This window comes from Daphnia pulicaria, chromosome 2 (assembly GCF_021234035.1).
Source record: "Daphnia pulicaria isolate SC F1-1A chromosome 2, SC_F0-13Bv2, whole genome shotgun sequence".
Lineage (NCBI taxonomy): Eukaryota > Metazoa > Arthropoda > Branchiopoda > Diplostraca > Daphniidae > Daphnia > Daphnia pulicaria.
In genome coordinates, this window is record NC_060914.1 from 12014063 (window position 1) to 12024495 (window position 10433).

Below are 10433 nucleotides of genomic sequence, written 5' to 3' on the forward strand. Positions count from 1 at the left end.
GATGATTAAATTGATATCTTTATTTTCTAAAACGTCGTAGATGGAATTGATTAGCGGATGATTGATTGGCGTCACGACGTAAGTGAAGAGAGTCGACGTGTAGGACTGGACGAAGAAGAAAGCGGCCAGGGTCCACACTCCAGCGACTAGTCGGTAAGGTAGTCGTTTCGATGGGCAGAGTCCACCTAATTAAAAACAAAATACCTGTGACGGTTGACGGATAGGAATTGTCAGGGGTTCTGAACCTTGTGAAAGCAAATTGCCAAAAACGTAGAGATAATGCTTTCCGATTGGCCATTTCTTGAAACGAAGTTGATTGTCGTTTGCTAAATTTTCTGACTGTGGTTTATTGCTGGTTTTAAAATCCATTTCGAATTCGGATCGATATTCCAAGTAGCGCTGGATTACATTTAAAACTGCGATGACGCAGGCGATTGATACCCCCAGTCCCAGCCAAACCTGTAAATTGAATAATAATGTTTTGCGATTTTCTTTTTTTACTACAAGGTAATTATCCCATTAAAATGTGCCAACCGGCCATTGAAACGGTTTGACGACGGCGTTGATGTTGGCCGATTCATCAGGGACGGGAATGAGAAAAGCGAAGTGGTCGTAAATCCAAGGTAAGGTCATGTCAATGATCTTATTGAACTGGAATATCGGGATCGTATCGTGAACCAGTAATTCAGATTGCTGTGATAAATCATTATTTTGGGTTAGATTGTCACCTCCTGTCATCTTAGCCTAGTAAGCCTGAAAAAATTTGGAACTCAACTTCATCCCACAAATAACTGAAAAGTCCACGTTCTTTTTCCGTTGGCGTCTGTCTATTTTCCGTCACTCTGACCATTTCGTAACTGGCCGGAGAATTAATTAAATGGTCAGTAAAACGAAAAAGAAAAAAAGAAGATTTATTTGTGTTGGTTACGTGAAGTTTAAACGTTTCGCCAAGATTTCCAGTAGCACTCCTCCTTTGAGCGGTCCGAATAGTCCTTTGGGGTTTCCACTCCAACGTGTCTGCCACGAATTATGTAATGCCGGATTAATTAAACTAAATTTAAATGATTAAGAATTAACAAATGATTGTTTGTTACCCAGATGACGCGGAGGTGTTGGCCGCTGAGCGGATTGGGCGTCGGTGAGGAACCGTGAAAAGAAATGATGAACCAAGTGAAGAATGTTAAGAAAGGTAAGAGCGACATTGCGATTCAGTTGATCGCATTTTCAACTGACCGTCTAATGTCTTGGTGGCCAGCAACTATCCCTTAAATACCCGTGAGTATGATTTAAAGTGCGTCACTGCACCGAGTGGAAACAAACTATTTGTTTTGGAGACAAGCAAACTACCGTTGCCATCGAGTCTATAATTCTTCGTGATTTCGGCTAGTATGTGATATTTTGTCGATTTCTTATGTCTTCAAAGAACATTCGGTATTGTTTTATTCACGCCTACATAATGCAACGGTTGTCCACTGTTCGAACTTCGAAGGTTGATGGCCACATCGCATGTTAGTTCAGATTTTAAAATTCATCAGCGATATTCGTATTTTCAGGCTTAGTTTCTGTCTAGTTGCATACGATACTTTGGATTTCTTTTATGTGACATTAAGGCGAGTGAATGTATCCGAAACTGTTACGGATACGATTCGCAGTAGGAGTTGTTGGTCTTTGAAATTATTCATTTGACATTGACAACTTCTTGCCAACGGTATGTTTTGGTTAACGTATTTGAATTTGAGAATAGTAAGACAATAATCCTATTACTATTGCCGATTATAGATTTTAATTATTTTTCTTTTCATTGTATTCCAGATTTAACCTTTGCTCACAGTAGATTCCACATAACGACAGAGAAAAAGAAAAGGAAAAAAGCCCGTCTTGGAATTTTTGAACAGAAATGGTATATTCGTTTTTTTTTTTTGTTTTATTTGTTCGATTTTGATTGAGTGGTTCAGGTTGTACAGGAGTTAATTTTACGGTCGTTGTTCTTAGTTGTTTTTTGTTTTTCTCGCTATGATGGTTGAAAACCAAGGGTACAGAACATTGCAGCTGATGATTTCTATTCACTGCAGCGCATATTTTATTTCAATGGATTTTTCTTGGTGACTTGCGGCCATCGCATTGAATGCAATGCACATGAATTATTAAAAATTCAAGAGCAGTCTAGGAAGATTATTTGAATAGTTGACAGATCTGAAATTTTCTATGTGAACTACCGAATTTAGTTGTTAATGTTGACATTTACATATCGATAACATTTCAACTGTTTTCAGTTCCTGTCACAGGTTTATTAGATTTGCAGTCTATTTCTTCTGAAGTTTCTGTTCTAACGTTAACAATAGTAAAATCTAAATAATTCGAAGGAATCAAAGAAACATGAGTCGTTACCTTGTCAGTAGCTTTGCTGATGTTTTCTGTAGTTGGCTTTACGTCTGACTATATTATTGCCATGTTGTCTCTAGATCAACAGAATTTGGGAAATTCGGGAAGGAATCGATTTATTTATTATTTTTAAATGCCGCAAATATTCCCAAGTTATTTTAAGTCTTTGTTTGGGGCAATAGTTAGATCACGTTTCTTTCTAAGGATAGTGAGAGGGTCTTGCATTGCCGTTATTTCTGTACGTACTGATGTAGGTTGGATTGGCGTTGGATCGGCCAAAGATATTTGAGATATTGAAGTTCTTTTATGTGCGGTGCATCACCCCAGAATAGTTGTTTCCTTAAATTTAAATTCTGAGTTTTTATTTCGTTGAGGAAACTTTGAAAACCGGTTGTTTGATGCTGATCCAGACTCATTTTGACAGGTTATAAAATTGTCCCAATCGAGGTATTTCTTTTTCCTTCGGTTCAAAGCTGAATGTTGTTCACAGATTATACGCCCGATACACCTAAAGTTCCCTTTTTTTAACTTGCCGATTAATTTTCATTTTAGCGAGGAAACAAATTCCTTGAAATTTAAAATCGTCGATTTCTTATTTTTAAAGAAAGGTGAATGTAATTGGAATAACGTAGTAAAATAGTAAGGAAACATTTATTCGTGAAAATAATACGCTGTTCAATATTAATCCTAACGTTTATAAAATGTTATTAAAATAGATGACACTAGCAGTTAAGAAATCTATTGAAATAGGAGGATTTTACTCGAATTCTCCTTGAAGGATGATGACCTACTTGATGTACTTTCTAATAAAAGTTGCAAGGTGATCCAATATTTAGATTACTACATTGGTACCGATTCATTTGAATGGTGAGATAGTACTGCTATATTGCTATGGTCATCGATATAAAACAGTTGAACGACTTACGACAGCACTGACCGACATTTGAACATGTCGGATTTGCGTTTGCTCTTAGCGACAATGAAACCCGTGCAATAAATTATTTCGCCTGTACAGACACCTAGAATGTTGGGCACGCAAAAATATTACACTAGTGAATTTACAATAGTACTAAATAGGGGAAAACATTTTTTTAAGTTTATTTTATTGTAGACTCATCATCATAGCCGATTACGTTAAAATATGTGAATTTCAATTTGCATGAAAGTCCTTGTGGTCATTCCTCAGACAACAATTCGAGAAAGTTATTGACAGCTGAATTCGAAAAACGATTAATAGTTCCCAATGCATTGATATTTCGTTTTTCATACGATCTAATACTGGCCCATGTTCCCATCTAGATTTGCGGTTTTACCTTCACCTTCTTGATACTTCCAGCCCCACCCTCATATTGCCGTTGGTTGTCAACTCTCCTTTTTCGTATAAAATCGTGGACGATTCGGTTGGTAAGTATCAGTTATTCAGCTGTTTCAAACAAGTCAACTACTGCTCCAACATGAAGGTAAAAATCGTAACCACAATTTCATATTTCACAAGTTGAATATTTCTATTGCTTAAATTAATTTTAGTTTTAAAATTATATTCCAGTTCTTTATTATCCTCGTTGCCTTCGTTGCGTTCGCTGCTGCCGATTCATACAAGGCTTCTAAATACGAGGCCTCGAAGTACGAGGCTCCTAAATACGAGACCCCTAAATACGAGACCCCCAAGTATGAGGCTCCTAAATACGAGACCCCCAAGTACGAAGCTCCTAAATACGAGACAACCAAGTACGAGGCTCCTAAATACGAGACCCCCAAGTACGAAGCTCCTAAAAACGAGACACCCAAGTACGAGGCTCCTAAATACGAGACCCCCAAGTACGAAGCTCCTAAATACGAGACCCCCAAGTACGAGGCTCCTAAATACGAGGCTCCTAAGTACGAGGCTCCTAAATACGAGGCCCTCAAGTACGAGACCCCAAAATACGAAGAAGTAACATACGTAAGTTTTAATTCAATTAATCATTAAATGACCCAAATGACCAAAATTAATTTGCAACCATTGAATTACATTTTCAGGCCCCTCAACCCTACAGCTTCGGATACGATGTCCAGGATAAAGAATCTTACAACGACTTCGAGCACAACGAGAAATCTGACTACAACGTAGTCACCGGATCTTACCGCGTTGTTCTCCCCGACAGCCGCATCCAGATCGTCACCTACAAGGCTGACGCCAACGGATACACCGCTGATGTGAAATACGAAGGGGAAGCCAAGTACCCCGAGTATGCTGAGCCCCAATCCAAAGCTGATGCTTCCTACTCCGCTCCATCCTACAAGGCTTCCGAATACCAAAAACCGGCCTACGTCGCCCCCGCTTACACCGCGCCATCCTACACTACCCCAGCCTACAAGGAGCCGGAGTACGAAACTCCAGCCTACACCACTAAAGCTACTGCTTCCTACCTAAAATATTAGTTCCCGTCAATTGTTTTATCTTGATTCTGAGATTATTATTTAATAAAGTCTTCTAACGATTTCAAGTCTCCCACTGGAAAACCAGTTTAATACTAGTCCAAGATTCACTTCTCATTTCTCAACATTCTTCCTTGTTTGTGATAATGAAGTGATCATGAAAACCTACAACGTAGCTAGTCAAGCAGTTAGTTCACTTAGTTGGACTTAATAGCAAAAACAGCAAACTCGACCAGCTAGTGCCAAACATACAGTAGCAGTTTTAAAGACCGGGAGTTAGTAATGTGACAGTGTCGAAAACCAAAGTTAATTTATTAATTAACCAAATAAATAAATTGTTGCGAGCGAGCCAATCAAAACATACCTTATAATTTCTGCGTTAGCAATTTTGATATGTGACTGTCGGAAAACAATTGTAGTATGTAAGTTGCCTGGTTTTGTATAGCACTTATCAGTAAATTTCTAGTTACGCGTGATAAAGCAATCAATTTTCTCTTCCCCATAAAAACTAATGGGGTAAAAGTAAAATGGTTCGTTTGATAGAAGATAGATGTCGCTAAAATCCCATTGTTTTCGTCTTCTCATGTCGTAAGCATGTCGAATAAGTTTTTGCTGCTTTGTTCGAGTTTTACTTGTGTTTTTGGATAAACTAAATTCAACGCTAAATCAAATGTAAGTTATTTTCAAGGATTCTAGTTCCAACATAGTTTATTTTTATACCCATATCGTGCTTCTACTTGAATTCTAGATTGTGTATGCAAATAATGTACTGCACTACCTGACAGCTTTCGACAACGTCGGGTTTTTCATCACCAACAACTGATTGAATGAAATGTTTCCCGTCTGCCTGATCTCCCACTATGAAAATCACTTTATTAATGAGACATTAGAAAAAGATACAGGTTAACAAATAGCCTTTTCTGTGTTGTGTCACTCACTACACTACAGAAGTGATCACAACCAAGTACGAAAACCAAACAGTAGTAGTCAACCTATTCTGTAAATCTAGTAAGTATTACAACTAAGTTAAATCATATAATAATAGATTGTGATTGATTAAAAAAATTTACCTTGAACCATGTAGGACTCTGAATTACATGCCTTCAGCAGTGTGAAAAACTGTGAAATTGCTTTCACACTGTGCTGTTTTTGTTTTCCTTGATCACTATTGAAAGCAATGTTGCATTAAAAGAGGTACTAAAGGTTTGCTTCTGTTTTCTTCCAGAAACATTAATTACAACAAAATTATTTCAATGAGTATTTCATAAATATGTTGATGGCCAATACTTCCACTCATTCTTCTGTATTCATCGAGCAGCCTTAATGGGATATGAGAGCAGAAGCCCCTCTCGAAATCACACTTCCCAGAAGTTACCCTAGCCTGGTTAAGGTAAGATTTCTAGATCATACAATTGATTGTTACTTATTGTTGTTTGTTTTTTGTTTTCCAAGATCAAGCAAGGGACTGACGCCGGTTATCACCTCCAGGATTGGAGTTTTGAGCTTAGGCTGTTTGTAGTGTGTTGGTGGGTTCTTGGTGACGAAGGAATGATCATGAATTGGTGAGTAGATGAGGCGGAAGTCTCAAGCTCTTTTAAACTTTTGTTATTGTTGTATTAATCGAGTGTCAACGAGTCATACCGCAGACATTTTCACATTAGTTTTAAACGTTCTTCTTTCCATGTCTTATTTTTAACGCTAGAAGGATAGATGCGGAATCCTGGAAGTGTTGCTGACCGACAACCAGCTCCGGTCAACATTTGGTCTTGTGGATGCATTTGTGCCACCCAGCATCAATCCTACCTATCACCACGCTACTACAATACTTCATGACACTTCTTTCTTTAGCATAGGAAATTTATCTCAACATGTGGAGTAATGCTGTTGGTTGCTTTGAATTCCATTTTTACGGTTTTTTCATCATAAGCATTTCAGTGCGCTTCTTAGAAAAGGTAAAGATTTATATGCCTTATTCATTTTTATATTTTCATTAATGTAAATCATTGTTTTTTACAGAGCACGCAGTTTCTTTATGAAATCGTATGGTCCTGGCACGGAGATTCTTGTGCCAATGCTGACCTTTGTCCATGACGGAAGAGGCACTTTCATCAACATTCTTCTCCATCCTTTTCTTCGCGACGCATGCTCATCAAGTTTCACTGGTTCTAAACACAATTTGTTTTACTACACTGGCGACTTGGCAAGTTTCTGGATCACTTCAGTGATCGCTTCCGTGCCGCTGTTACACACCTGCAGTCACTCACCACGGGATTATGCCAAGGTACCCAACAATTGACTTACTTTTGTAGGTTATCAACCAATAGTCTAGTTGTGTTAAACTCTGTCTGTGTAATAGTTTCCAAAATCAGGCCCTTCTTACGCGTAAACGAAGTTTTACTTGGACGTTTCTTTTTTCTAACGCTAGATGGCTTTCGAACATTTTCAGCTGTCAAAACAGTCAGTTTCAGTTACTTTGAACATCACTTTAAACCTTTATCGACCGTTTTTGGTGCTAATTTTATAGTGATAACAAACGATAACTATTTTCCCAACAAAGCTCACTTGTTAGGTTTTTTCAAATGTGTTTTTTTTTTCTACTTCCGGTTTTCTCATTTCTGTCAGTAGTTTAGTAAATATTCATTCGAGGAGCAAAAGAACCACATAATCGTGATCCTCGTAAAATTTGTGGTAAAGTTCATGTTTTGTTTTTTACGTACGCGTACTTCCGGTTTTAAGAATTTTCCTGAACTATTGTTCAGGAAAATTCTCGATTTTGGCCAAATTTTGGATTTCGTTTAAATCACACCCAATCGACCCCAAATTTCATGTAGAACACGAATATGTGGTTTATTTTGACGACAGCTCAATGGTTAAGGCACTGTGGTTACTTCCGGTATACTTTCGGATTAAAAAAAAAGACTAGCAAGTGAACTTTGTTGTGTGTACAGTTCTCAATATTGCCAGCTATTTTAAAGCCTTTAATAATTCGAGCTGTTTAAGTTTTGAGCCAAAAACCTGATCACTGTTACCTATAGACCTTATTAAGATCCAAAGGTATGGGTCAAGCCGACCCCTTTGCGTCGCGTTGCAGTGTGAAGGAGTGCCTTGAACAGAAGATTTTTATTTGGCTCGCCTCATGTGGCATAGTAATAGGCTTTACGGGTAAATCGTGCCTGAGGGAAGAATAGGGAGGAATGGAAAGTCTGGTCCCCTCTTTTTTCATTCTTTCCTTTCCTCCCTTTTCTTCCCTCGGGCACGATTTACCCGACAAGCCTAAATTCATGTACTGTGGGGCGAGCCAAATAAAAATCTTCTGTTCACGGCACCCCTTCACACTGCAACGCGACGCAAAGGGGTCGGCTTGACCCATACCTTTGGATCTTAATAAGGTCTATATGTAAGTTCTATTGTCATATCGCTTAATAAGAATTGTTTTCTCTTTATATTTAGGTAATGCAGAGATGTTGCCTAGATGAACACTAAAAGATTGACGGCAGCCCTAAAATGTCAGCGTGGATCATCATTTGTTGTTGGTATTATGTTTGTGTTAGTGTTAGTTAACCCGTTGGCTGCCACGCCTTTGTTCTCCCCGCTCCTTGGCATGTGCCGCGCCGAAAGGCGCCTGTTAGGCAATGCATTCCCCCTTGTCGATGCGGAGATGGATTCTCCTGTCACCGTGTCAGCCCGGACTTGTCAGCAATGGCAAGTCCCACCTTGGCCATGGATCCTTCAGACGTGGCGCGTAGAGTAGTAGAGAGCAACTTACGGGTTGTATGGCGTGGCAGCCAACGGGTTAACTTGAGTGCATGTGTATGTATGTATGTATGTATGATTGTAAAAAGTGGAGGAAATGTGGGTGGAGGTGAGGATACACAATTTTAGTATCACTTTTATTTTGTATATTTTGTTACACACTTATTCATAATAAAAACACTATCGCCACATTTTTTTGGTTATGTTGCTGAGAATGCTGACTCAAATTACAGCCGCTAACTGCAATACAATTTTCATCTTTCATTTCATAATATTGAATCTCCTTGTTGTGTTAAGAGTTGGCTGTCACAATCTCTTCGGACATCAAAACAAACTTTCAACTTAATAAAGTAAACCAATTTCAAACACAATTTAAGTGAAAAAATTGAATGCAAGTTACTATCAATCTTCTTAAAGGAACAAATCAACAGCACCTTCCAGCAACCTGCAATAAAATATAAAGAAAAATTTCAATAACACAAGATAGAAACGTACTTTACAAATTGATATGCAAAAATAAACATTGACATCCTAACACATACATAAAGAAGTGGCTTTCCTCTAACTGGTAGTGCTTGCATGACTTCAAATCTGCTTCAAATACAGCTGATCATGCATGAAGTATGGCAAACTTCATCCATGAACTCTGGCAAAGAAGAACTCAAATTACAACTGCCCAAATTCTGGTGAATCCGTAACATAAGATTAAGTACAGGGGCAGGAATTTAAAAATAAAAATCGATACCGTAAACGGAGTTTTTTTTAAGCAGCCAGTGGAAATAACCGAGAAGCAATTATCCTACAAAGATTTCGAAACAATGTCAGAGTTTTAGCAATCCCAACTGTCAGAGTCTGGTTCAACTTCAACCACGCTTCAACGACGTCAAGGCTGGGCAAGGTGTTGTCAATTCTATAATAACAAAAAAGAGCAGCGTTGAATGATTGCATCGAAACAAACGATTCTTTAAAGATGAAGAAAAAAACTTGCACAATATCCAGTTCAATTACCTTAAATAATATCAAATATTATATAAATACCAAATTACCCAAATCTTAAGGAGCCAAATATATTAACTGCATCCATCTTGTGACTGGTGAGAGGTGAAAAACAGAATTTCAAATCTTTTTTTTTTCCACCCATTCCTAGCTATGATGATGTGCTCAAATCCAAAAACTTAAAAGCCCATATCCATTCTAAACTGAGGTTCTTGCAGTTCACTTTGAGAATCTTCTCTCTTGCGGTGAGGTCATCCCAGAAGTGATATGTTTCGGTCAAATCGGCCAGCTCTTCTTAAGGCAGGATCTAAGGCGTCAGGTCTGTTGGCAGCAAAGCATTCATAAAAATTTATAAGGGATATAGAAATCTAGACGAAAAATACAAAGGTTATTACCATCCATGCAGGTGAGAAGCTATGCAAAAATACTTCGTTCCATCTATCGCTGAACCGTTTCTCTCTTGAGCGTAATGTCAATTAATGTTATTCACGGAGCAGAAGACGTCGATTGTTCAAAAAGGTAACGGATTTGCTTCATGTGAAGAAAAAGCTTACGCACTACCTAGAGATAAATTTAAAAATGGTTAATGAGACCCAATCATTCAAATTTATAAAGAAACCTGTTACTTGGGAATTTTTGTTGCCACCAACTTATGAGAACTTTGCAGTAGAGATAGTCAGTCAGACTTTTTCTTAGTTTCACCACTTTAACCTTTGTTCGTCACCCCAACAGCTTGCAGCAGACACCAATTGACAAGACAAGCTTAAGTCTGTTTGGTACTTTGGTGGGTAGATGGCGTATACGTCAAGTCGGCTTTCTTCCCCTTCTCCTTCTCCAGAGTCCAGCATTCTGCAAGTAAAATCTAAATATCTTCTTTATTTTAA

At 38.2% G+C, this 10433-nt stretch overlaps 1 protein-coding gene and 4 long non-coding RNA genes across 7 annotated transcripts; 3 read left to right on the forward strand and 2 right to left on the reverse strand.

Annotated features, from left to right (window-relative positions):
- Nucleotides 1-78: 78 nt before the first annotated feature.
- LOC124326875 lies at nucleotides 79-618 on the reverse strand. Its single transcript, XR_006915922.1, has 3 exons — nucleotides 535-618; nucleotides 246-459; nucleotides 79-185 (listed from the first exon to the last, which is right to left on the reverse strand). It is a non-coding gene; the product is annotated as an uncharacterized LOC124326875 (long non-coding RNA).
- Nucleotides 510-4980, forward strand: LOC124326358 (pollen-specific leucine-rich repeat extensin-like protein 2). Of its 2 annotated transcripts, XM_046785124.1 has the most exons (9): nucleotides 510-623; nucleotides 721-880; nucleotides 953-1031; nucleotides 1099-1189; nucleotides 1813-1900; nucleotides 3719-3842; nucleotides 3929-4245; nucleotides 4306-4324; nucleotides 4402-4980. In XM_046785124.1, the coding sequence occupies exons 4-9, from the start codon at nucleotides 1159-1161 to the stop codon at nucleotides 4801-4803; spliced, it is 981 nt and encodes a 326-aa protein (XP_046641080.1). In that variant the 5' UTR covers nucleotides 510-623; nucleotides 721-880; nucleotides 953-1031; nucleotides 1099-1158; the 3' UTR covers nucleotides 4804-4980. The 2 variants fall into 2 exon arrangements, with proteins under 2 accessions (XP_046641080.1, XP_046641081.1); XM_046785125.1 differs by lacking the exons at nucleotides 721-880; nucleotides 953-1031 and having other exon boundaries at nucleotides 547-628.
- Nucleotides 4981-5415: 435 nt separating this feature from the next.
- Nucleotides 5416-5997, forward strand: LOC124326874. The gene is made up of 3 exons (XR_006915921.1): nucleotides 5416-5472; nucleotides 5549-5808; nucleotides 5885-5997. It is a non-coding gene; the product is annotated as an uncharacterized LOC124326874 (long non-coding RNA).
- A 675-nt stretch (nucleotides 5998-6672) lies between these two features.
- On the forward strand, nucleotides 6673-8280 carry LOC124326772. Its single transcript, XR_006915818.1, has 3 exons — nucleotides 6673-6752; nucleotides 6817-7081; nucleotides 8251-8280. It is a non-coding gene; the product is annotated as an uncharacterized LOC124326772 (long non-coding RNA).
- A 391-nt stretch (nucleotides 8281-8671) lies between these two features.
- Nucleotides 8672-10381, reverse strand: LOC124326693. Of its 2 annotated transcripts, none has more exons than XR_006915690.1 (6): nucleotides 10176-10381; nucleotides 9945-10110; nucleotides 9600-9870; nucleotides 9299-9463; nucleotides 9096-9199; nucleotides 8672-8998 (listed from the first exon to the last, which is right to left on the reverse strand). It is a non-coding gene; the product is annotated as an uncharacterized LOC124326693 (long non-coding RNA). The 2 variants fall into 2 exon arrangements; XR_006915691.1 differs by having other exon boundaries at nucleotides 9691-9870; nucleotides 10176-10380.
- Between the last annotated feature and the right edge of the window lie 52 nt (nucleotides 10382-10433).

Coding starts and splice junctions, on each gene's coding strand:
- LOC124326358 (XM_046785124.1), top strand. CDS start 1,159: ATGATGAACCAAGTGAAGAATGTTAAGAAAG. Junction 1,190..1,812: donor AGTGAAGAATGTTAAGAAAG/GTAAGAGCGACA, acceptor ATTGTATTCCAG/ATTTAACCTTTGCTCACAGT. Junction 3,843..3,928: donor ACTACTGCTCCAACATGAAG/GTAAAAATCGTA, acceptor ATTATATTCCAG/TTCTTTATTATCCTCGTTGC.